The 24634-nt window shown below is 43.6% G+C and overlaps 1 protein-coding gene across 1 annotated transcript in view; it reads right to left on the bottom strand.

Annotated features, from left to right (window-relative positions):
- The window catches only part of dhx36 (DEAH (Asp-Glu-Ala-His) box polypeptide 36), a 55235-nt gene extending 31220 nt beyond the window's left edge, over positions 1 to 24015 (bottom strand). The window contains exons 1-15 of the mRNA XM_029715946.1: positions 23364 to 24015; positions 22946 to 23109; positions 22297 to 22410; positions 22018 to 22201; positions 21805 to 21843; positions 16171 to 16341; positions 15935 to 16014; positions 8238 to 8312; positions 7986 to 8152; positions 7702 to 7783; positions 6976 to 7116; positions 5736 to 5841; positions 638 to 725; positions 387 to 442; positions 233 to 297 (exon numbers count right to left, since the gene is read on the bottom strand). Coding sequence (XP_029571806.1) covers positions 233 to 297; positions 387 to 442; positions 638 to 725; positions 5736 to 5841; positions 6976 to 7116; positions 7702 to 7783; positions 7986 to 8152; positions 8238 to 8312; positions 15935 to 16014; positions 16171 to 16341; positions 21805 to 21843; positions 22018 to 22201; positions 22297 to 22410; positions 22946 to 23109; positions 23364 to 23648 — 1817 coding nt within the window. The 5' untranslated portion in view covers positions 23649 to 24015. The remainder of the gene's footprint in view (positions 1 to 232; positions 298 to 386; positions 443 to 637; positions 726 to 5735; positions 5842 to 6975; positions 7117 to 7701; positions 7784 to 7985; positions 8153 to 8237; positions 8313 to 15934; positions 16015 to 16170; positions 16342 to 21804; positions 21844 to 22017; positions 22202 to 22296; positions 22411 to 22945; positions 23110 to 23363) is intronic.
- Positions 24016 to 24634: the final 619 nt, after the last annotated feature.

Below are 24634 nucleotides of genomic sequence, written 5' to 3'. Positions count from 1 at the left end.
TTATTTTTTTGAGCAGTATATATATATATATATATATATATATATATATATATATAAAAAACACTCAGTGTCTGTGATAATAGTAGGAAGTTTCTGAACAAAAAAAGTGTAGACACACACACACACACACACACACACACACACACACACACACACACACACACACACACTGTAAGGGGTTGGAAAAAGACAAGGCTGATACACTAACAAAAATACACAAATATAAACCTACCTGGTCTCAGCGATATTGGTGGCAATGACAATCTTCCTGACTCCTGGAGGGGGCCTTTTGAACACCTGAGGAGGGAGACCGGTCAGAACAGACAGCATCTGAGTTATTCATGTTCTGTTCTGGGTGAAAGGAGGGTTTCTGAGACCATGCTCACCGAGGTCTGGGTGACAGTAGGCATCAGGGAGTGCAGAGGAATGATCACAAACCGATCTGAAACACAAGGTCAGACAAGGTTTAGACACAGTGTGTGTGTGTGTGTGTGTGTGTGTGTGTGTGTGTGTGTGTGTGTGTGTGTGTGTGTGTGTGTATATACACACATGCATACATGCATACATACATACATACATACATACATACATACATACATACATACATACATACATACATACATACATACATACGTACCTGATTTGAACATCTGCTGAGCCATGAGTAGGTCGTTGAGCCCACTGATGTTGTCCCAACCTGGCAGGAACACCAAGATGGCTCCTTCCTGGAACACAAGGATAGGACACGCTCAGGCATCAGGACACGCTCAGGCATCAGGACACGCTCAGGCATCAGGACACGCTCAGGCATCAGGACACGCTCAGGCATCAGGACACGCTCAGGCATCAGGACACGCTCAGGCATCAGGACACACTCAGGCATCAGGACACACTCAGGCATCAGGACACACTCAGGCATCAGGACACACTCAGGCATCAGGACACACTCAGGCATCAGGACACACTCAGGCATCAGGACACACTCAGGCATCAGGACACACTCAGGCATCAGGACACACTCAGGCATCAGGACACACTCAGGCATCAGGACACACTCAGGCATCAGGACACACTCAGGCATCAGGACACGCTCAGGCATCAGGACACGCTCAGGCATCAGGACACGCTCAGGCATCAGGACACGCTCAGGACACGCTCAGGCATCAGGACACGCTCAGGCATCAGGACACGCTCAGGCATCAGGACACGCTCAGGCATCATACACATCACAGCTTTTCCATTACAGGCACAAACAAACAAACAAACAAACAGGAACCTGAATAAACAAAAAGAGGAACCTGAATTCTACAATTTTCATAAACATTCCCACTTTCTGTCATCTCAGCCAAGCCAGCCTCTCTCTGCTCTGAGTAAGAACACAAAGCCTTCTGCCCACTGACTACACAGTCAAATTAAGTAATTACACAAAAGAAGGGCCTGTTTTGTGGATTTGGAATGAATAAATAAAAGCCTAATTTACTCAAAAGGGAACAGAAAATCACACCTAAAAACCCACAGACAAAACCAAGCTAACCACAATCCACACTAACCTTCTTAATGAGGTTCAGAGGAGAATAGTGGCCGTGTCAGCGTCTTAGCCTGCGTTTACACAGGCAGCACAATTCCGATCTTTTTCCACGAATTGGTCTTTTGAACCAATCAGATCAGACAACAATTGGGCAAAAAAAATCAGAATTTTGCTGCCTGTGTAAACACAGCCTAAAAGTGTACAGTACTTATAGGTAGTTAGCTTAGTTGGTTTTCATCTTGGGTAGTCGTGTTAGCATCAGGGTTGGGGGCGATGTCATTACAATCCTGTTGAATTCATGAAAAGTAGTCCATTATTATGATTTACGAAGAGGACTTTTTTGCCATTCATGAACAGAATCTGATAGCTGAGCTGACTGGAGAGGATTGAGGGGTCAGTCCGTGTCATTTCAACAAGCCATGACACACACCATCTCACATTGTTCTGATACGTTTCTGTAGTTGGAACCAGACTAGATTAGTATTCCATGAAACATTCTGTTGACATTTCATTAGATCACATTTAATTTGATTGCGAAATTGGCCATTTTAATTTACAGGATTCATATAATCTTTATGATTTGGATCATAATTCTACGCCAATCCCACCACAACATTTGAATGAGGAAAAGCTATTAGTTGTCTTCACAAAGTTGCAAAGAAAATGTTGTGATCCATTTAATAAAACACAACAGACCAGAAAAATTGATAAAATAAATCAAGAACAGCGATATCAGGTGGGAAAAACTTGGTACTTTCACATTATTTATGGTAAATAATGCAAGTGACTTCAGTGACTAATTTCTCTGACACCAGTCTCAACGTCAACAGTGAAGAGGCGACTCCGGGATGCTGGCCTTCTAGGCAGAGTTGCAAAGAAAAATCCATATCTCAGACTGGCCAATAAAAATAAAAGATTAAGACAGGCAAAGAACACAGACACTGGACAAAGGAAGATTGGAAAAAAAGTGTTATGGACAGACGAATCTAAGTTTGAGGTGTTCAGATCACAAAAAAGAACACTCGTGAGATGCAGAAAAAATGAAAAGATGCTGGAGGAGCGCTTGACACCATCTGTCATCATGGTGGAGACAATGTGATGGTCTGGGGGTGCTTTGGTGGTGGTAAAGTGGGAGATTTGTACAGGGTAAAAGGAATCTTGAAGAAGGAAGGCTATCACTCCATTTTGTAACGCCATGCCATACCCTGTGGACGGCGCTTAATTGGAGCCAATTTCCTCCTACAACAGAACAATGACCCAAAGCACAGCTCCAAATTATGCAAGAAGTATTTAGGGAAGAAGCAGTCAGCTGGTATTCTGTCTATAATGGAGTGACCAGCACAGTCACCAGATCTTAACCCTTTTGAGCTGTTGTGGGAGCAGCTTGACCGTATGGTACGTAGGAAGTGGCCATCAAGCCAATCCAATTTGTGGGAGGTGCTTCAGGAAGCATGGGGTGAACTCTCTTCAGATTACCTCAACAAATTGACAACTAGAATGCCAAAGGTCTGCAAGGCTGTAATTGCTGCAAATTGAGGATTCTTTGACGAAAGCAAAGTTTGAAGGACACAATTATTATGTCAATTAAAATTCATTATTTACAACCTTGTCAACGTCTTGACTATATTTCTTATTCATTTTGCATCTCATTTCATGTATGTTTTCATGGAAAACAAGGACATTTCTAAGTGACCCCAAACTTTTGAATGGTAGTGTATATAAACTCAGCAAAAAAAGAAACGTCCTCGCACGGTCAACTGCGTATATTTTCAGCAAACTTAACATATGTCAATTCTTGTATGAACATAACAAGATTCAACAACTGAGACACAAACTGAACAAGTTCCACAGATATGTGACTAACAGAAATGGAATAATGTATCCCTGAACAAAGGGGGGGGCAAAATCAAAAGTAACAGTCAGTATCTGGTGTGGCCACCAGCTGCATTAAGTACTGCAGTGCATCTCCACCTCATGGACTGGACCAGATTTGCCAGTTCTTGCTGTGAGATTTTATCCCACTCTTCCACCAAGGCACCTGCAAATTCCCGGACATTTCTGGGGGGGAATGGCCCTAGCCCTCACCCTCCGATCCAACAGGTCCCAAACGAGCTCAATGGGATTGAGATCGAGATCCGGCTCGTCGCTGGCCATGACAGAACACTGACATTCCTGTCTTGCAGGAAATCACGCACAGAACGAGCAGTATGGCTGGTGGCATTGTCATGCTGGAGGGTCATGTCAGGATGAGCCTACAGGAAGGGTACCACCTGAAGGAGGAGGATGTCTTCCCTGTAACACACAGCGTTGAGATTGCCTGCAATGACAACAAGCTCAGTCCAATGATGCTGTGACACACTATTGCGGACAGTCTGAGCACTGATGGAGGGACTGTGCGTTCCTGGTGTAACTCGGGCAGTTGTTGTTGCCATCCTGTACCTGTCCCACAGGTGTGATGTAACGATCCTGTGCAGGTGTTACACGTGGTCTGCCACTGCGAGGACGATCAGCTGTCCGTCCTGTCTCCCTGTAGCGCCGTCTTAGGCGTCTCACAGTACGGACATTGCAATTTATTGCCCTGGCCACATCTGCAGTCCTCATGCCTCCTTGCAACATACCTAAGGCATGTTCACGTAGATGAGCAGGGACCCTGGGCATCTTAATTTTGGTGTTTTTCATAGTCAGTAGAAAGGCCTCTTTAGTGTCCTACGTTTTCATAACTGTGACCTTAATTGCCTACCGTCTGTAAGCTGTTAGTGTCTTAACGACCATACCACAGGTGCATGTTCATTACTTGTTTATGGTTCATTGAACAAGCATGGGAAACACTGTTAAAACCCTTTACAATGAAGAGAAACAGTTTCTTTTTTTGCTGAGTTTATAAAATGTTGGTTAATTTTTTCTATAATTTTGCCTAACATGGTGGACATTTATAAATGGGACATACAGACTGACATGAAACATGGTAAAATAGATATTTATTTAGCTTTGCACCAGTGTTTTACCACTAAAGAAATTGACACTTCCCGAATGTGGTGTCATTGTAGAAAGGGGTTGTTTTATTTAAACTCCCACACCAGCAGAAATCCTTCGAGCGGAAAGCCGATGGCCAGAGTTTACCCATTATATTGCACAACGATGTAAGTCATCATTTTAGTCAAAGTATGATTCTTTATATTTGGTGTTGAAGTGCCAAATCTCTCCATCACTTGGGCAAATTACTTAATTAACCCATCACCACAGTCAGAACCCTGGCAGCCAGCCCCTAGCCTCAACTAAGAACACTGTCATGGCCAATCTACTGCTTTCCTCTCAGTTCTCTGACAATACAGCCAATCAGCCGGCTGGCTCCCTTCTGAGTCACGGTAGCTGACAGAGACAGGGTTGCTGATTTCATATGGACCACTAACCCTAAACCTCTAGGCATTACTGTATGGAGAAACTCTCCTCTCCATGTTTAAACTACACAGCCCTTTTTCTCCATGTATCAAACTCTGCTACTGGATAATGGTCCTACATGGTGAAAAGCCTGTTTTTTGGGGGAAATTCACAATGGGACAAAGATAAGGGTTAATTATTGATTGAACTTTGCACTGACTTATGTTGTATTTCACTCCATCAACAACAAAATAGCAGTTTGGTGGGACTCCACACTAGAGCCAGACTGATATATCGTTTCACCAATACTGCTGATATTCTGTTTTACAGCGGGGAAATGGAAATTGTAATTTTTCCACACTGAATTCTCATATATATTGCCATCCAAAAGAGCAATTGTCCAATAACTGCTTCTAGTGTTGATGTAATACATACAGTAGTGACCATAATGACACATCATGAGAATGGCAGCAAGTGTTCAGATCAGCATGAGATTCCATTTTTTTCATCATTTTTATTGAAAAAGGCCAATAGCCTTTTTCAATAAAAATGATGAAAAAAATGGAATCTCATGCTGATCTGAACACTTGCTGCCATTCTCATGATGTGTCATTATGGTCACTACTGTATGTATTACATCAACACTAGAAGCAGTTATTGGACAATTGCTCTTTTGGATGGCAATATATATGAGAATTCAGTGTGGAAAAATTACAATTTCCATTTCCCCGCTGTAAAACAGAATATCAGCAGATATATCAGTAAGTTTTGTCCCCCACAAAAAACCATATCGGTTAGACAACTCCACCCCAAGATAGTTCAAACTCACTTCCTGGCTTAGCACGATATGTCTGATCAGCTGCACGATGAGCTCAAGGTCAATCTTATCATCATCGTCCATCATCTCCAACACATCTATGGTTCTGTCAGAGTACCTGCCAATCAAAATGAGACAGACACGCAGAGTCCCCAATCACAGACAGGAACAGACACAAACAGGAAGAGATACAGACTAATCAATCAAAGAATGAGACCGTAATGCTATCAGCAATGATGCAGAACCCTAAACAACACTAATTTATCAAATTGATTCTTTCATTTGTTAGACAGCTTTGATAACCCTCTCAGCAACCATTGTCCAACCAGAGTAATATAATGCACTAACAGCTAGACATGTCAGACAGAATCTCTTTATTTAAACAACTGGAGATGCATCATGACATTGTCCCTCAGTAACTCACTTGTCTCGTAGTGTGTGGGCTTAGCAAGGCCAGCTTCCCCTCAGTAACTCACTTGTCTCGTAGTGTGTGGGCTTAGCAAGGCCAGCTTCCCCTCAGTAACTCACTTGTCTCGTATTGTGTGGGCTTAGCAAGGCCAGCTTCCCCTCAGTAACTAACTTGTCTAATATTGTGTGGGCGTAGCAGGGCCAGCTTCCCTTCAGTAACTAACTTGTCTAATATTGTGTGGGCTTAGCAAGGCCAGCTTCCCCTCAGTAACTCACTTGTCTCGTATTGTGTGGGCTTAGCAAGGCCAGCTTCCCCTCAGTAACTAACTTGTCTAATATTGTGTGGGCTTAGCAAGGCCAGCTTCCCCTCAGTAACTCACTTGTCTCGTATTGTGCGGGCGTAGCAGGGCCAGCTTCCTCAGTAACTCACTTGTCTCGAAGTGTGTGGGCGTAGCAGGGCCAGCTTCCCCTCAGTAACTCACTTGTCTCGTAGTGTGCGGGCTTAGCAGGGCCAGCTTCCCCTCAGTAACTCACTTGTCTCGTATTGTGTGGGCTTAGCAAGGCCAGCTTCCCCTCAGTAACTCACTTGTCTAATATTGTGCGGGCTTAGCAAGGCCAGCTTCCCTTCAGTAACTCACTTGTCTCGTAGTGTGCGGGCGTAGCAGGGCCAGCTTCCTCAGTAACTCACTTGTCTAATATTGTGTGGGCTTAGCAAGGCCAGCTTCCCCTCAGTAACTCACTTGTCTCGTAGTGTGTGGGCTTAGCAAGGCCAGCTTCCCCTCAGTAACTCACTTGTCTCGTATTGTGTGGGCTTAGCAAGGCCAGCTTCCCTTCAGTAACTCACTTGTCTCGTAATGTGCGGGCGTAGCAGGGCCAGCTCTCCTTGTACTCGGCCTCTTTCTGGTCCTTCTCCGGTCTGGAGTTCTGACCCTGCATGAAACCTCTCTTCCACCTGGGCCTCTGCTCCTTCCTCTGGGGACGGTACCTGGCGGACACACACAAACACAAGCACACAGTTCAGCCCAAAGTCTAAGGTTACCAGATTAGAAGGTGCTAATCTTCTTCATTCCTTTAGGCTAGTGGATATATCCTAGTGTCCAGTAGGATCTCACCTGATCATCTCCAATACATCCTCCAGTAGGATCTCACCTAATCATCTCCAGTAGGATCTCACCTAATCATCTCCAGTAGGATCTCACCTAATCATCTCCAATACATCCTCCAGTAGGATCTCACCTAATCATCTCCAGTAGGATCTCACCTAATCATCTCCAATACATCCTCCAGTAGGATCTCACCTAATCATCTCCAATACATCCTCCAGTAGGATCTCACCTAATCATCTCCAGTAGGATCTCACCTAATCATCTCCAATACATCCTCCAGTAGGATCTCACCTAATCATCTCCAGTAGGATCTCACCTAATCATCTCCAATACATCCTCCAGTAGGATCTCACCTAATCATCTCCAATACATCCTCCAGTAGGATCTCACCTAATCATCTCCAATACATCCTCCAGTAGGAACTCACCTAATCATCTCCAATACATCCTCCAGTAGGAACTCACCTAATCATCTCCAATACATCCTCCAGTAGGAACTCTTGCACTGGGAAGGTCATCCCCGGGATGTGGATCATAGGACAGTTATCTGAAGAGAGACAGGGAGGGGGCAGAGGGAGGAATTTACTGACTCTATTCAAAGGTCATTCCCAATTTCCATTTTTGATTTTCAAACTCCATTGCACATACTGCTACGACAGAAACACACTGAATCCCCACTGCTACGACAGAAACACACTGAATCCCCACTGCTACGACAGAAACACACTGAATCCCCACTGTTTGCGTACTGAAGTATTTGGAGAACTTCTCAGCGTTGAGCGTGGCACTCATGAGGATGACCTTGAGGTCCTGTCGGACTCGGAGCAGGTCTTTAACGATGATGAGCAGAACATCAGAGTGAAGGTTCCTCTCATGAATCTCATCCAAAACCAGGTGGCTAATGGTGGACAACAGACTGACAGGGAGAGAGAGAGAGATTTAGAAAGAGAGAATGATGGGAGAGGAAGATGATGAAGAGGAAGGCGAGGAAAAACACTCACGGGGATGAGCGGAGCCACTGTAGAATAATACCCGTTGTACAATACAGCACCGAGCCCTGTTTCCGTGGTAACCGACTAAAATGAAGAAAAATGAAAAAGAATACACAATTGAATACAGGTTATTACTGCTTATATACTTATTAATACAGCTTATATACATATTAATACAGGTTATTACAGCTTATATACATATTAACACAGGTTATTACAGCTTATATATTTATTAATACAGGTTATTACAGCTTATATACATATTAATACAGCTTATATACATATTAATACAGGTTATTACAGCTTATATACATATTAATACAGGTTATTACAGCTTATATACATATTAATACAGCTTATATACATATTAATACAGGTTATTACAGCTTACATACATATTAATACAGCTTATATACAGGTTATTGCAGCTTATATACTTATTAATACAGGTTATTACAGCTTATATACATATTAATACAGCTTATATACATATTAATACAGGTTGTTACAGATTATATACTTACTTTCCCTAATATACTGTAAGCCATTTAATCAGGTCTCAGAAAAAGAAAGAGGGAGGAGGGAGAGGATGTTGGATAGTGGGAGAAAAATCCGATAGCCCTAGGCAGGGTCAGACATTAACGATGACCAGCTGGCCCGGGGCCAGTAAAAACACGTGTTAGGCCAGTGAATCTCGTCAGTGACTTGTCTGACCGGGCCAGTAACTTTTAGGCGCATTTCAGCGTTCCAGTTCCAACATTTACCTGCTATGTCGCAGTCTATCACTGACTACAACAAACGGAAAAGGCATGCTGTGTTTGAGCCATATGATTGGTCGTTCGTTCAAGCACCACACCACGCTCTCACAAGTCACAACTTGGAGTGGTACATGATTAGATGTCTTAACACAGCACACGCCAGCTGTCCAGAGCAAAATGAAGCACTCTACTCTCAAAGCTTATTTCTTATAGGGAACGTTATTTACAAAAGTACAACTTCAATAGTGAACATACTAGCAATATGCTGGCTACTGTTAATAGTCTGCTAAAATATAGCTACACGAAGACACCTAGAATTAGTATTAGCTAGCATGTAATTCTAGAGAATACAGTAATGACTTGCATTGCTAAATTATATATTACACAGCTTTTTAAAAAGGGCCAATGCAGAATTTTTTTCTTTATCCCAATATCAAATGATTTCTGGGTAACAATGAAGTAAGTACCTTACTGTAACTGTTTTCAATTAAAATTGTCAAAAATAAACTAAATTGGCTTCTAAGCTAAATGGAATTTCTGTGTATGAGTGGTCTGAGTGGGGGGGCTAATTGGAGGATCCTAATGGCAGGGATGTGTAACCTGAAAACTAGCTGGAATTAGCTGAGAGGAGGGCAAACTCTTTGTTATTGGTCTATTAACCAAAAACCCCACCCAGCAACACAAGCTGTAATTTCAGGCGGTCTTTTCAAACAGCTCTTACACTAAAATTGCATTATCATAATTTTCCCAATTTCAGTTTCATTCAAACCTCAGTGTGGAAATATATATGCAAAAAAAACACAGGAAATCACATTTTTGAATGCACTGGCCCTTTAATACAAATCATAATACGTGCACACGCACGCACGCAGCGTGACAGAAATACTATCTTCTTCCAAGGCTGATGTGCAGTCCCAGTATGACGTGTGTGAATGTAGCCTTGATCACGTTAACCTCTCTCTGAGCCTCATGGACACATTATTTCCCCAGTCGGTCATCTCTCCTCCATGTCATCTCTCCTTCATTGCAACCTCATTTTCTTTTTCCTCCTCTCCCTGTCCATCTATTCTGACCATCTATTCTGTCCTATTTCCTATGACTATCTATTCTGTCCAATTTCCTATGACTATCTATTCTGGCTTAAAGGGGTAGCATCCTATTAAGATGGCGCCAAAGAAGATGGCTGACGTTTTACTTCTCCCAAGCAATTGTGCTATTTTTGTTAAAAAAAATTTGTGTAACTTATTTTTTTACTTGTTTCGTACATAATGTTGCTGCTACCGTCTCTTAAGACCGACAGATAATTAATGGACATCAGAACAGCGATTACTAACCACGGACTGGAAGAAACTGTTTCCTTTAACGAGTCTGACGAGAAGGATCCACGACTTTCACCGGAACAGGCCCAGATTCCCGTCATTTGCTTGAAGAAAAGACGCAGGAAAAGGAAACGCAGATCCTTCTGAGAATCCGTAGGCAGGCGAGTGAACTCCCACTGCCATCCGTTCTTCTTGCTAACGTGCAATCATTGGAAAATAAAATGGATGAACGACGATACGGATAAGATGGAGCTGGTGGGATTTAGTACCTTTTTTGCACTGCTCTCATTGGCCTTTGATCCCTCTAATCCACTGATCCTGTTATCTTCTCTTTCTCTGTCCATCTCTCTCCTTCTCCAGCGCCCGCCCACACACACACACACACACACACACACACACACACACACACACACACACGCGCGCGCGCGAGCAGATACACCTCGCACGCACACACATACACACATACACACACACACACACGCACACACGCACGCACACACGCACACACGCACACACGCACACACACACGCACACACGCGCGCGAGCAGATACACCTCGCGCACACACACACACACACAAACAACGTGCGAGCACACACACAGCGTGCACACACTCACAACTGGTTGCTTGTACAGAGTTCTCTCAATCCATTAGCACCAAAACTTAACTCATCCTGACTGGTGATCCCAGAGCTTGAGAAATCAATAACCCAGGTGATCACTGATAGGAGCGTGGCTTAGGAGGACTATAGGGGATTTATACATCTCCTTTCAAAGCCCACCATCTGTGGAAACAACCATTCAGAAATCTAAACTAACATGAGAGGTCATCACAACACACCGCCTATGCAAAACAGCATACACCTTTAATTACTTTAGTAAGAAGAAGAAGAGAAAGAGAGAGACAGAAAGAGAGAGCGAGAGAGAGTGTGAGTGAGTGACGGACCACTGAGGCTGCAGACAGCTGTGTATCCATCTTGTCTGGATGTTTAGATGTTCTCAGTGAGTCTCAGTGGAGATGTGTTCTGCACCATACAAACACACCCTTGATGGGATAAGTTGTTTTGCTCCATCCGCCACTAACATCAGAGTTGAACAGAAACACAGAACAAACGCTGCCATGTCAGCCGGAACGTAAGCTCAGTGTCTGTTTGTATGGTGCAGAACACATCTCCACTGAGAACATCTAAACATCCAGACAAGATGGCTACACAGCTGTCTGCAGCCTCAGTGATCCCTCACTCACCCAGCTTGTACAGCCCACACACACACACACACACACACACACACACACACACACACACACACACACACACACACACTTTCTAGTTAGTCAGAAGCATTGAGGATTAGGATTATCAGAGTTTAAACCCTGTACTCTATGTGCAGCTGCGCTTTCTCTACGCCCTTAACCCTCCACACCCTTAACCCCCCACGCCCTTAACCCCCCACGCCCTTAACCCTCCACGCCCTTAACCCCCCACGCCCTTAACCCCCCACGCCCTTAACCCTAGACCCCTTAACCGTATCCAGATTGAAGAGGGCTGACTTGGGCACTAATAAGTGCCTAGATTGGAACGTTAGTGGCTGTACAGTAACATGCTATAGATAACGTTAGTGGCTGTACAGTAACATGCTATAGATAACATTAGTGTCTGTACAGTAACATGCTATAGATAACATTAGTGGCTGTACAGTAACATGCTATAGATAACATTAGTGGCTGTACAGTAACATGCTATAGATAACGTTAGTGGCTGTACAGTAACATGCTATAGATAACGTTAGTGGCTATACAGTAACATGCTATAGATAACATTAGTGTCTGTACAGTAACATGCTATAGATAACATTAGTGTCTGTATAGTAACATGCTATAGATAACATTAGTGTCTGTATAGTAACATGCTATAGATAACGTTAGTGGCTGTACAGTAACATGCTATAGATAACATTAGTGGCTGTATAGTAACATGCTATAGATAACATTAGTGTCTGTACTGTAACATGCTATAGATAACGTTAGTGGCTATACAGTAACATGCTATAGATAACATTAGTGGCTGTATAGTAACATGCTATAGATAACGTTAGTGGCTGTACAGTAACATGCTATAGATAACATTAGTGGCTGTACAGTAACATGCTATAGATAACATTAGTGGCTGTACAGTAACATGCTATAGATAACGTTAGTGGCTGTACAGTAACATGCTATAGATAACGTTAGTGGCTATACAGTAACATGCTATAGATAACGTCAGAACTCAGGCTCTGTGCTTCACAGCTCTGTATGAGTTTTGACTGACATACATTCTGACTTTAGGCAACTTTTGCAAAAACTAAAATAGTCAATGAGTGAAATGCTGTAAATTGAGAGGACTATGTATTTTGAAAGATGAGACGTTGACGACTATAATACATATCGCTTTGATGTCATGCTTGTTCTAGGTCCCAAGAAACAAAGAGATCGCCTGTTGAATCTGACAATTAATCTGGATGGTTGTACAGTCGTCTCAAATAAAACTGTGAAGGACCTCGGCGTTACTCTGGACCCTGATCTCTCTTTTGACGAACATATCAAGACTGTTTCAAGGACAGCTTTTTTCCATCTGCGTAACATTGCAAAGATCAGAAATTTTCTGTCCAAAATTGATGCAGAAAAATTAATCCATGCTTTTGTCACTTCTAGGTTAGTAGAACATTGCAGTAGTCTTTCCGGCTACCCGGATAAAGCACTAAATAAACTTCAGTTAGTGCTAAACATGGCTGCTAGAATCCTGACAAGAACCAAAAAATGTGATCATATTACTCCAGTGCTAGCCTCTCTACACTGGCTTCCTGTTAAGGCAAGGGCTGATTTCAAGGTTTTACTGCTAACCTACAAAGCATTACATGGGCTTGCTCCTACCCATCTTTCCGATTTGGTCCTGCCGTACATACCTACACGTACACTACGGTCACAAGACGCAGGCCTCCTAATTGTTCCTAGAATTTCTAAGCAAACAGCTGGAAGCAGGGCTTTCTCCTATAGAGCTCCATTTTTATGGAATGGTCTGCCTACCCATGTGAGAGACGCAGACTCGGTCTCAACCTTTAAGTCTTTATTATCTTCAGTAGGTCCTATGATTGAGTGTAGTCTGGCCCAGGAGTGTGAAGGTGAACGGAAAGGCACTGGAGCAACGAACCGCCCTTGCTGTCTCTGCCTGGCCGGTTCCCCTCTCTCCACTGGGATTCTCTGCCTCTAACCCTATTACAGGGGCTGAGTCACTGGCTTATTGGTGTTCTTCCATGCCGTCCCTAGGAGGGGTGCGTCACTTGAGTGTGTTGAGTCACTGACGTGGTCTTCCTGTCTGGGTTGGCGCCCCCCCTTGGGTTGTGCCGTGGCGGAGATCTTTGTGGGCTATACTCGGCCTTGTCTCAGGATGGTAAGTTGGTGATTGAAGTTATCCATCTAGTGGTGTAGGGGCTGTGCTTTGGCAAACTGGGTGCGGTTATATCCTGCCTGTTTGGCCCTGTCCGGGGGTATCATCGGATGGGACCACAGTGTCTCCTGACCCCTCCTGTCTCAGCCTCCAGTATTTATGCTGCAGTAGTTTATGTGTCGGGGGGGGGCTAGGGTCAGTCTGTTATATCTGGAGTATTTCTCCTGTCTTATCCGGTGTCCTGTGTGAATCTCTCTCTCTCTCTCTCTCTCTCTCTCTCTCTCTCTCAGGACCTGAGCCCTAGGACCATGCCTCAGGACTACCTGGCATGATGAGTCCTTGTTGTCCCTAGTCCACCTGGCTGTGCTGCTGCTCCAGTTTCAACTGTTCTGCCTGCGGCTATGGAACCCTGACTTGTTCACTGTGATTACTATTATTTCACCATGCTGGTCATTTATGAACATTTGAACATCTTGGCCATGTTCTGTTATAATCTCCACCCGGCACAGGCAGAAGAGGACTGGCCACCCCTCATAGCCTGGTTCCTCTCTAGGTTTCTTCCTAGGTTTTGGCCTTTCTAGGGAGTTTTTCCTAGCCACCGTGCTTCTACAGCTGCATTGCTTGCTGTTTGGGGTTTTAGGTTGGGTTTCTGTACAGCACTTTGAGATATCAGCTGATGTAAGAAGGGCTATATAAATACATTTGATTTGATGATACAAGCAAGCCAAACACCGGTGAATGCAAAATGTGCACTTCAAAATTTCCATATCATAAATCTCATGTCATATACAGTGTCAACGTTCATGATCTCTATGTTTGACGTACAGTTAAAAGATGACATTGCCTCATAGCCTGGGTTGTTCTGAACAGAATGAGCCCGTTTGTCTGAACAGAATGAGCCCGTTTGTCTAAACAGAATGAGCCCGTTTGTCTAAACAGAATGAGCCCGTTTGTCTAAACAGAATGAGCCCGTTTGTCTAAACAGAATGAGCCCGTTTGTCTAAACAGAATGAGCCCGTTTGTCTAAACAGAATGAGCCCGTTTGTCTAAACAGAATGAGCCCGTTTGTCTAAACAGAATGAGCCCGTTTGTCTGAACAGAATGAACCCGTTTGTCTAAACAGAATGAGCCTGATAATTTGCTGTCACACATACCTGAATGCACTAATCACTCCATTACATACGCACCAAAATTACAAATCGGTTTCTCTGAATTGCCCTGTGAAAACCTAACATTGTGCAGATCATATTTTATAACTTAGCTAGTAATGTTTGCAATAGAACAAGCTTTAAAATGATGCTGGTCTCCTGACGCAGACTGTGATTCATAATGGACCGTTGTGGGACTGCGTAAACAACAGTAATGATTCATAATGGACCGTTGTGGGACTGCGTAAACAACAGTAATGATTCATAATGGACCGTTGTGGGACTGCGTAAACAACAGTAATGATTCATAATGGACCGTTGTGGGACTGCGTAAACAACAGTAATGATTCATAATGGACCGTTGTGGGACTGCGTAAACAACAGTAATGATTCATAATGGACCGTTGTGGGACTGCGTAAACAACAGTAATGATTCATAATGGACCGTTGTGGGACTGCGTAAACAACAGTAATTGTGTGACGGTGGGGATAGAGGGCTGTGTTCCAAACCAAAAAAAACAAGTGTTCTTGCTCTAGTTCCTCAACGGCACAGCTAGGACAGCTAAAAACAGCACCTAACAGTTGAAGACTTCTTCTTTGAGTCATAAAAGTGCAAAGAAATGACTTAGGAACTGTACACTTTGGAGAGGTGTAGGGGCTACTTGGAGAAACTATTTAGTCCTCTCATTGAAACTCGGCATTTTCTTGTCTTATGTTGCACCTATCCTACATTTTCTAGGAATATTCTCAATATGTTACTGAACGTATCCAGAGTATTTTCAGATTTCGTTATCAACAAATGCGGCGAAAAGCACAGTAAAATGTCAAACGCACATAAAATCAACAGTGTAATGTTTGGATTCAGTCTTGTGTCAGGTGAAAGTTGTGTCCTCAACTTTGGCCTAATAATCTCCAAACTGTTTCAATTACTACCATGCTTATGCTTTTCATATTTCTTCTGTAAGAAACATTTAAAATGTAGCCCGATCCATACAGGCCAATTCCCACGAGCATAAAGGGTTTTAAAGAGAGGTTCCACTCCAAACAGAAAACTCACCTCTGCAGGCGGATCTGATAACCACATGAATTCCCGTCCCCCACACTCTCGGCCCTCTCCGCAGCCACCCGCTCCGCTACCTAAAACACACACACATTGAAAGGAGAGAGTACACACCTGCAACAAGCACACATCAGAAAAAGGGACGATACATATTTTCAAAAAGGTAGGACACACACCTGGAACAGGTGCAATACGCACGCACGCACGCGCACACACACACATACACTACTTACAGATATGGCACTGATGCGACGTGGCTGGGTGCAGACCACCCTGCAGACTGAACCCATGCCCCTCTCTATGTAGTCATCCAGGATAAACTGGGTCACCTGGGTGGTCTTACCGCACCCTGTCTCTCCACTGACCACCAGCACCTGGCTGGACCTGATCAACTCCACCAACTCCTGATGAACCAGAGAGAGGACAGGACATAGGTAAGGCGAGAGCCTTTTTGTAGCTGTCGGATGAAAACCTCTTATCATCCTTAATAACTTAAACCTGTTATATTTTCAGGAAATGGAAAACAAGTCAATATTTTAACAAACATTAACAAGCATTTCAAAACTTCTGACGCTATTTAGAATACATTTATTGGTCCTGGAGTTATGCAATGTTCAGAGTACATTGAGGGGAGTTGCTTTCAATACATGTACAAAAACAACAACAAGAGAGTGAACATATACAGATCGACAAACCATTTCTGTATGGACGTCGCTTTGAGTACGGGGTCATTGTTATGCTGACACAGGAAAGGGCCTTCCCCAAACTTTTGCCACAAAGTAGGAAGCACAGAATCGTCTAAAATGTAATTTCATGCTGTAGCGTTAAGAGTTCCCTTCACTGGAACTAAAGGCCTAGCCCAAACCATGAAAAACAGCCCCAGACCATTATTCCTCCTCCATCAAACTTTACAGTTGGTACTATGCATTAGGGCAAGTAGCGTTCTCCTGGCATCCGCCAAACCCAGATTTGTCCGTCGGACTGCCAGATGGTGAAGCGTGATTCATCACTCCAGAGAATGATTTTCCACTGCTCCAGAGTCCAATGGCAGCGAGCGTTACAACCCTCCAGGTAGTGAGTGTTGCAACCGAGGACAGACAATTTATACGGGCTGCTTGCTTCAGCACTTGGCAGTCCCGTTAAGTGAACACGTGTGGTCTACCACTTCGCGGCTGAGCAGTTGAAGTTCCTAGACATTTCCACTTCACAATAAAAGCACTTACAGTTGACCAGGGCAGCTCCAGGATGGCAGAAATGTGACAAACTGAGTTGTTGGAACGGTGGCATCCTATGACTGTGCCACGTTGAGAGTCACTGAGCTCTTCAGTAAAGCCATTCTACTGCCAATGTTTGTCTATGCAGATTGCATGGCTGTGTGCTCAATTTTATACACCTGTCAGCAACGGGTGTGGCTGAAATAGCCAAATCCACTAATTTGAAGGGGTGTCCACACATACAGTACCAGTCAAAAGTTTGGACACACCTACTCATTCAAAAGTTTTACATTATTTGTACGATTTTCTACATTGTAGAATAATAGTGAAGACATCAAAAATATGAAATAAATATGGAATCATGTAGTAACTCAAAAAAAGTGTTCAACAAATATATTTCATATTTGAGATTCTTCAAAGTAGTCACCCTTTGCCTTGATGACAGCTTTGCACACTCTTGGCAATCTTTGCATTCTCTCAACCAGCTTCACCTGGAATGCTTTTCCAACAGTCTTGAAGGAGTTCCCATATACTTGTTGGCTGCTTTTCCTTCACTCTGCGGTCCAACCTCATCCCAAACCATCTCAATTGGGTTGAGGTCGGTGATTGTGGAGGCCAGATCATCTGATGCAGCACTCCATCACTCTCCTTCTTGGTCAAATAGCCCTTACACAGCCTGGAGGTGTGTTGGGTCATTGTCCTGTTGAAAAACAAATGATAGTCCCACTAAGTCCCACTAAGCGCAAACCAGATGCGATGCCGTATCGCTGCAGAATGCTGTGGTAGCCATGCTGGTTAAGTGTGCCTTGAATTCTAAATAAATCACTGACAGTGTCACCAGCAAGGCACCCCCACACCATCACACCCCCTCCTTCATGCTTCATGGTGGGAACCACACATGCAGAAATCATCCGTTCACCTACTCTGGGTCTCACAAAGACACGGCGGTTGGAACCCAAAAAATTTGGACAGATTTCCACCGGTCTCATGCCCATTGCTCGTGTTTCTTGGCCCAAGGAAGTTTCTTCTTATTGGTGTCCTTTAGTAGTGGTTTCTTTGCAGCAATTCGACCATGAAGGCCTGATTCACGCAGTCTCCTCTGAACAATTGATGTTGAGTTGTGTCTGTTACTTGAACTCTGTGAAGCATTTATTTGGGCAGCAATTTCTGAGGCTGGTAAATCTAATGAACTTATCCTCTGCAGCAGAGGTAACTCTGGGTCTTCCTTTCCTCGTGGCGATCCTCATGAGAGACAGTTTCATCATAGCGCTTGATGGTTTTTGCGACTGCACTTGAAGAAACTGTCAAAGTTGTAGATATTTTCCAGATTGACTGACCTTCATGTCTTAAAGTAATGATGAACTGTCATTTCTCTTTGCTTATTTGAGCTGTGCTTGCCATAATATTGTCATGACTGTCCACGAGAATCCAAATAGGTCAGATCAAGTTTGCAATGAATAACTTCAATCAGACCCCCTTTCACCAAAGGAATGTGTTTTGTCTCAACAGACCTTTTTGCCACAAACTCTTAAGACGTTCAAAAGTGAATACTGGAACAATATTTTGAACGTAAAACATGGGGAATGGTCAGGGGCGATCTCTAGAACACTAATGTAATTTTGTTATTTTGTGATGTAATTAAAAATGTTATAAAGGAAATACTGTAACTTGGAAAGTTTACACACTACATTGATGAAGTTTCCATACTATGGGTTGTGCATGTAATATGAAAAATTGTGTGTTTTTGTTAAGAGAGGGATGTGATTTGAGAAGCTATAAGAGATAATTGTTTTTTTCTAACTTTGCAGAGTAAGGTCAGGGAGAGTGCCAGCCTGCCGGAAACAAGCAAAAGGTATATATGATGAGTTAAGAAATGAACAGAGTAGACCAGAAAAGCATGAAGCGGCGCATTTAAAATGGTTTGAACTTTGAATTTCAACACAAGGTGGAGACGATAAACTCACTTCTCGGACAGTCACTGGTACGACTGATTAGCTGTCCTAAGTAAAGTATCATTGAAAGCGAATTTAAGTGGGACCATCCTGTTGCTCTGCTCAAACCATCGCATTACACTACTCTCATCACCCCACTGGGAACCATCCACACGGCTGGCTAGCCTATCTTCAAAGAAGCCTCTTCAGGAGCGAATGGAAGGAAAATCAACTCTGTAGTTCTGTTCACGACAAGTCACAGGATACCGTACAACTACGAAGAAGAACAACAGGAAAAGACTTGTCGGAACCATTTTGGACAATCAGAGCCGTACAAGCGTGCCGCGAAAAGGCCCTACCCCTTTCCCAAGGCTGCCCCGTTCACAGAGAGATCCCAGGCGAACCAAGGCATTTCACGTAAATACATTCATGATTTCTTGCTCAAATGGGGGCGGCGGTTCGTGTGCAAAGTATATGGTTATTGTAATTGAGAGTAGTTTCTGAATGTGTCAATGTTAAGTGTCTCTGTCCCTCTCTCTCCTGTCATTCCACTTGGAACCTGTTCTCAGCGTATTACGTCTCCAGTCAATAACCGATGCAGAGTGTGTGTTTATCCTGTGTCCCGATGTATAGCTAGTAAATAAATACTTAAACCAATGTGTTAATCATAAGTAAAGCTCAGGTTTTTGCAGATGCAAGGAGGTTACAACAGTTCAGAACGATGATAAGATACGAGGTTAGGATTGATAAATTGACTGTTTATTGATGTGATAGGTAAAAACCTTTTAGAATTTAATTTGGGAGATGGTAACTCTTTAAAGAACCGCTCTCGTGGTGCCCTAGATCCTAATGAGTTAATTGTTACATGATTAATTTAACAATTAAACATATTTAGGTAATTAGATAAATAACAGTCTTCAGATTAATGTTAAAGTCAAGTCACGACAAGGTGGACTCGGTCTTTAACCAAATGGGGATATCTTCTGTATACCAACCCTACCTTGTCACTACACAACTGATTAGCTCAAACGCATTAAGAAGAAATTCCACTATTTAACAAGGCACACCTGCTAATTAAAATACATTCCATGTCACTACCTCATGAAGCTGGTTGAGAGAATGCCAAGAGTGTGCAAACCTGTCAAGGTAAAGGGTGGCTACTTTGAAGAATCTCAAATATAAAATATATTTTGACTTGTTTAACAGTTGTTTGGTTACTACATGATTCCATGTGTTATTTCATAGTTTTGATGTCTTCACTATTATTCTACAATGCAGAAAATAGTAAAAATAAAGAAAAACCCTGGAATGAGTAGGTGTGTACAGACTTTTGACTGGTACTCTGTGTGTGTGTGTGTGTGTGTGTGTGTGTGTGTGTGTGTGTGTGTGTGTGTGTGTGTGTGTGTGTGTGTGTGTGTGTGTGTGACACACAGAGGTCAGTTTATTAGGGACACCATACCGTTCCTGCAGTCAGCATGCCAATTGCAAACTCCCTGAAAACTTGAAACTTCTGTGGCATTGTGTTGTGTGACAAAACTGCACATATTATAGTGGCCTTTTATTGTCCCCAGCACAAGGTGCACCAGTGTAATGATCATGCTGTTTAATCAGCTTCTTGATATGCCACACCTGTCAGGTGGATGGATTATCTTGGTAAAGGATAAATGCTCACTAACAGGGATGTTAACAAATGTGGTGACAAAATTTGAGAGAAATATGTTTTTTGTGCATATGGAACATTTCTGGGATCTTTTATATCAGCTCATGAAATCAACACTTTACATGTTGCGTTTATATTTTTGTTCAGTGTACATGAAAATGGGCAAAAATGTAGTTGCAAGGTTTTCATCAGTCAGAAACGTTTTACAAGATAAGATCCTATTCTTGTCTTAGGTAAGAATGCCCACATGGTAAGCAGAGGCCTAGCTTCCACATGGTAAGCAGAGGCCTAGCTTCCACATGGTAAGCAGAGGCCTAGCAGCCACATGGTAAGCAGAGGCCTAGCATCCACATGGTAAGCAGAGGCCTAGCATCCACATGGTAAGCAGAGGCCTAGCATCCACATGGTAAGCAGAGGCCTAGCATCCACATGGTAAGCAGAGGCCTAGCATCCACATGGTAAGCAGAGGCCTAGCAGCCACATGGTAAGCAGAGGCCTAGCAGCCACATGGTAAGCAGAGGCCTAGCAGCCACATGGTAAGCAGAGGCCTAGCAGCCACATGGTAAGCAGAGGCCTAGCAGCCACATGGTAAGCAGAGGCCTAGCAGCCACATGGTAAGCAGAGGCCTAGCATCCACATGGTAAGCGGAGGCCTAGCATCCACATGGTAAGCGGAGGCCTAGCATCCACATGGTAAGCAGAGGCCTAGCATCCACATGGTAAGCAGAGGCCTAGCATCCACATGGTAAGCAGAGGCCTAGCATCCACATGGTAAGCAGAGGCCTAGCATCCACATGGTAAGCAGAGGCCTAGCAGCCACATGGTAAGCAGAGGCCTAGCAGCCACATGGTAAGCAGAGGCCTAGCATCCACATGGTAAGCAGAGGCCTAGCATCCACATGGTAAGCTTAGGCCTAGCAGCCACATGGTAAGCAGAGGCCTAGCATCCACATGGTAAGCAGAGGCCTAGCATCCACATGGTAAGCAGAGGCCTAGCATCCACATGGTAAGCAGAGGCCTAGCATCCAAGTTCATCAGAAGGAAAAATACATCTCAGATCTTACCTCTTTCTTTCCAAAGGATGGAAGCTTTTCCCTGAATTTCTGCCAAAAAATAAAAACAGGAAACATTAATTACTACAAGCAGTCCATCAATAGATGTTGAGAACTAAGAACATCTCACTACCAGTTTTATTGGTGTTATGATAACATGTGTGTTTAGCAATAATAAACACAGTAATTATAATACTGCACATGTTTTATGAATTGAATTGTCACCAGCATGTCTAGGTATTTAGAGTCCGCCTTCTTCCTCTCTAGATCTCTCTTTAACTGCTGGTCCAGGGCATTCTCCCTGACCACCTCCTGAAACAAGTACTCCAGGTCTTTATCCTTCCCTCTCCTCTCCTTCTCCTCCCTCTCTTCTTTGGGTTCAGCTTTAAGGACATCCTGTGGGAAGTAACTGAAAGGCAGGAGAAAGAGACATGATTGTGAATTGCTTTAACGAGTGAGCATGGCAATAGGAACAACAACCCTAAACTCTAGAAGTTAGCCTACCGTTGTGATGTGAGTGTAGTGTTCTGTACTGGCCTCTCCTCATCCTCCTTCTTCTTCTCTTGTTTGAGATCAATTTTCAGGACATCCTGAGAGGGCTCATCACCATCAAAGTAACTGAAACACACATCAGGTGAATAACAGTGTAGTAAATCACAGGCTGAATGCTTCATGTTTCAAAAGCATTGAATGTAGCCGATGATGTTGCAGTCTAGTGGTGACATGAGCCCTCCTAAATAATCCACAAACTTAGGAGATGTAAAAGGAGTTTGTATAGTACGCAGCTGCAGCAAGCAGGCTCATGTCCACAACACACAGAGGAGTGTGCATAGGGCCTAACGATGTCCTGGAGACTAGGGTTAGGGCTGGGGCCTGTGGACCTGAACACATGACATCACTGTCTGTCTGTCTGTGTCTGTGGGTGCCACAGTACATGACAGAGCCTACTGCAGCTGTATTCTTCTGAGAGACTGGGAGTGTTTGACATCGCAATCAACTGTAAAGGCGAGTCTAGACTGACTGATCTACAAATCACCTTGAATCATAAATAACTACTCAAAAGTATTTGTTGATCAGTCAGTCTGTTAGAATTTACCCATAATACATCACGGTTTTGATGCTCTTGAACACAGCCAGTAAGACAGTGCCTTACCAGTGGCCGCCTCTGTCCGGTGCTGACGGGGCTGAACGCCAGTGCTCAGATGTGGAGGGGTGGGCCTCCCTGGCTGGGCCCGGGCATGTCGGTCCTCTCTGGACAGTGTTCAGCAGATTAGTGATATGCTGTTCCCTGGACTCATCCATCTGAACCACGGCCCGCTACACCGCGAGGGGAAACCAGCTGCATTAGTACAGAGTTAATCCTGATACATGCTAGATACTATAGATTTATTCGAGATAGGTAGCTACTTCGTTATCAAAAAACAGATATAGCTAGTTGTCAGCCGTGATAGTCAACGAGACTAAGTAACGACAGTTGACTACAGCTGACTATCAACGACAACAACCCAAGCAAGCCACTACACAACAAACAGATACACAGGTACCTCTGTAACTAATGTTACACTACTAACCGATTTTCTCTCATTTTCTTTCCTCTTCAAGCCTCCCCATTTGGCGTACCACAGTCCGATCTCCCGGCCCTTTAGATGTGGGGGTGGACGGTTTGGTCCCCCACCTCTCCCTCCTCGTTCTCCCCGGTCCTCCCTCGACTCCGATTCGGTGCTCCGCGGGTGTCCACCACCACTCGACCCAGCTAGGCGATCCCACCTCTCCCGGCTCCCATCCCGTCCGAATCCTCGACCTCCTCTTCGGCCACCTCGTCGACCGCCTCTGCCCCCATAACCTCCATAACTCATACCGCCTTCAAAACCACAGAAACACAGCTATGGCAAGATAGCAGTGCAAGACTGTCTGTAGACTTACAAATTGGGACTAGCCAGCTAGCTAAGCTTGCTGCACTATTCGAAACCTTTGCTTTGGGATTGCTAGCTAACGTTAGCTAGTAAACGTTAGCCGGCCCGTGGATCAAGTAGATGTGCTAAATTAATAATTGTATATCTCGAAGCGTGTACATATTTCAGATGAAGTTCGGAATAGCTAAGTAGTTGAATATGAAGGAAATAAATAGCATTTCCGCTGATTTCAAGTGAAAATCAGTATTTTTTTTCTAAGGATGTGAGTCTTGTACATAGATATATATCCGGTCGCATAGTTCACACAACAATGAAATAGTCGATTGATGATGACGTTTAACTCATGATTGGCCAGAGACGATAGGCTTGGTTCACATTGCTTCTTTGCTGTGAAATTTCCAAGGTGGAGAGAGAGCACTATTTTTTTAGACTAATGTTGTTAAATTGTCTTAAAGGAAATTGCTGCATTAAAATGTCTCTAAAACAGATGGCATTCATATACAATGTTATTTTCATGACGTAGCATGCACACACACACCAGTGTTTCCCCTAGGATTTCTTTCTGCAGCAGTGGCAAAGTTAGCATGGGGGTGGTCCTTTTACTGGGGTTGTCCTGGGTAGGCAACCGGGCGAGACCCCAAAATACTCTGAATGCATTAAATGCTACAAATATATATGTTGTAACTTGTCACTCCAGGGTTTTTTCTGGATCAAAATGGGGCTTGTTGTGAGTAGTGGGGGCATGGTAGAGGCCCTCGCCAAAGAGATTTCGTTTTTTGCTGTTTTAAAGGGAATTTCCTGCAATTCTACATCCCTTTTTGCTATGGGGCTGAGAAAAATGTGAAGTTTTAAAGGTAAATTCCTGCAATTCTACACATTTTGCCATGACTTATGCCTTGTTTTTATGCTATCTGAGTGACTCAAACATT

This window comes from Salmo trutta, chromosome 26 (genome assembly GCF_901001165.1).
Source record: "Salmo trutta chromosome 26, fSalTru1.1, whole genome shotgun sequence".
NCBI lineage: Eukaryota > Metazoa > Chordata > Actinopteri > Salmoniformes > Salmonidae > Salmo > Salmo trutta.
Note: the sequence above shows the minus strand (reverse complement) of the source record. Positions and strands in the feature narration are given on the sequence as shown.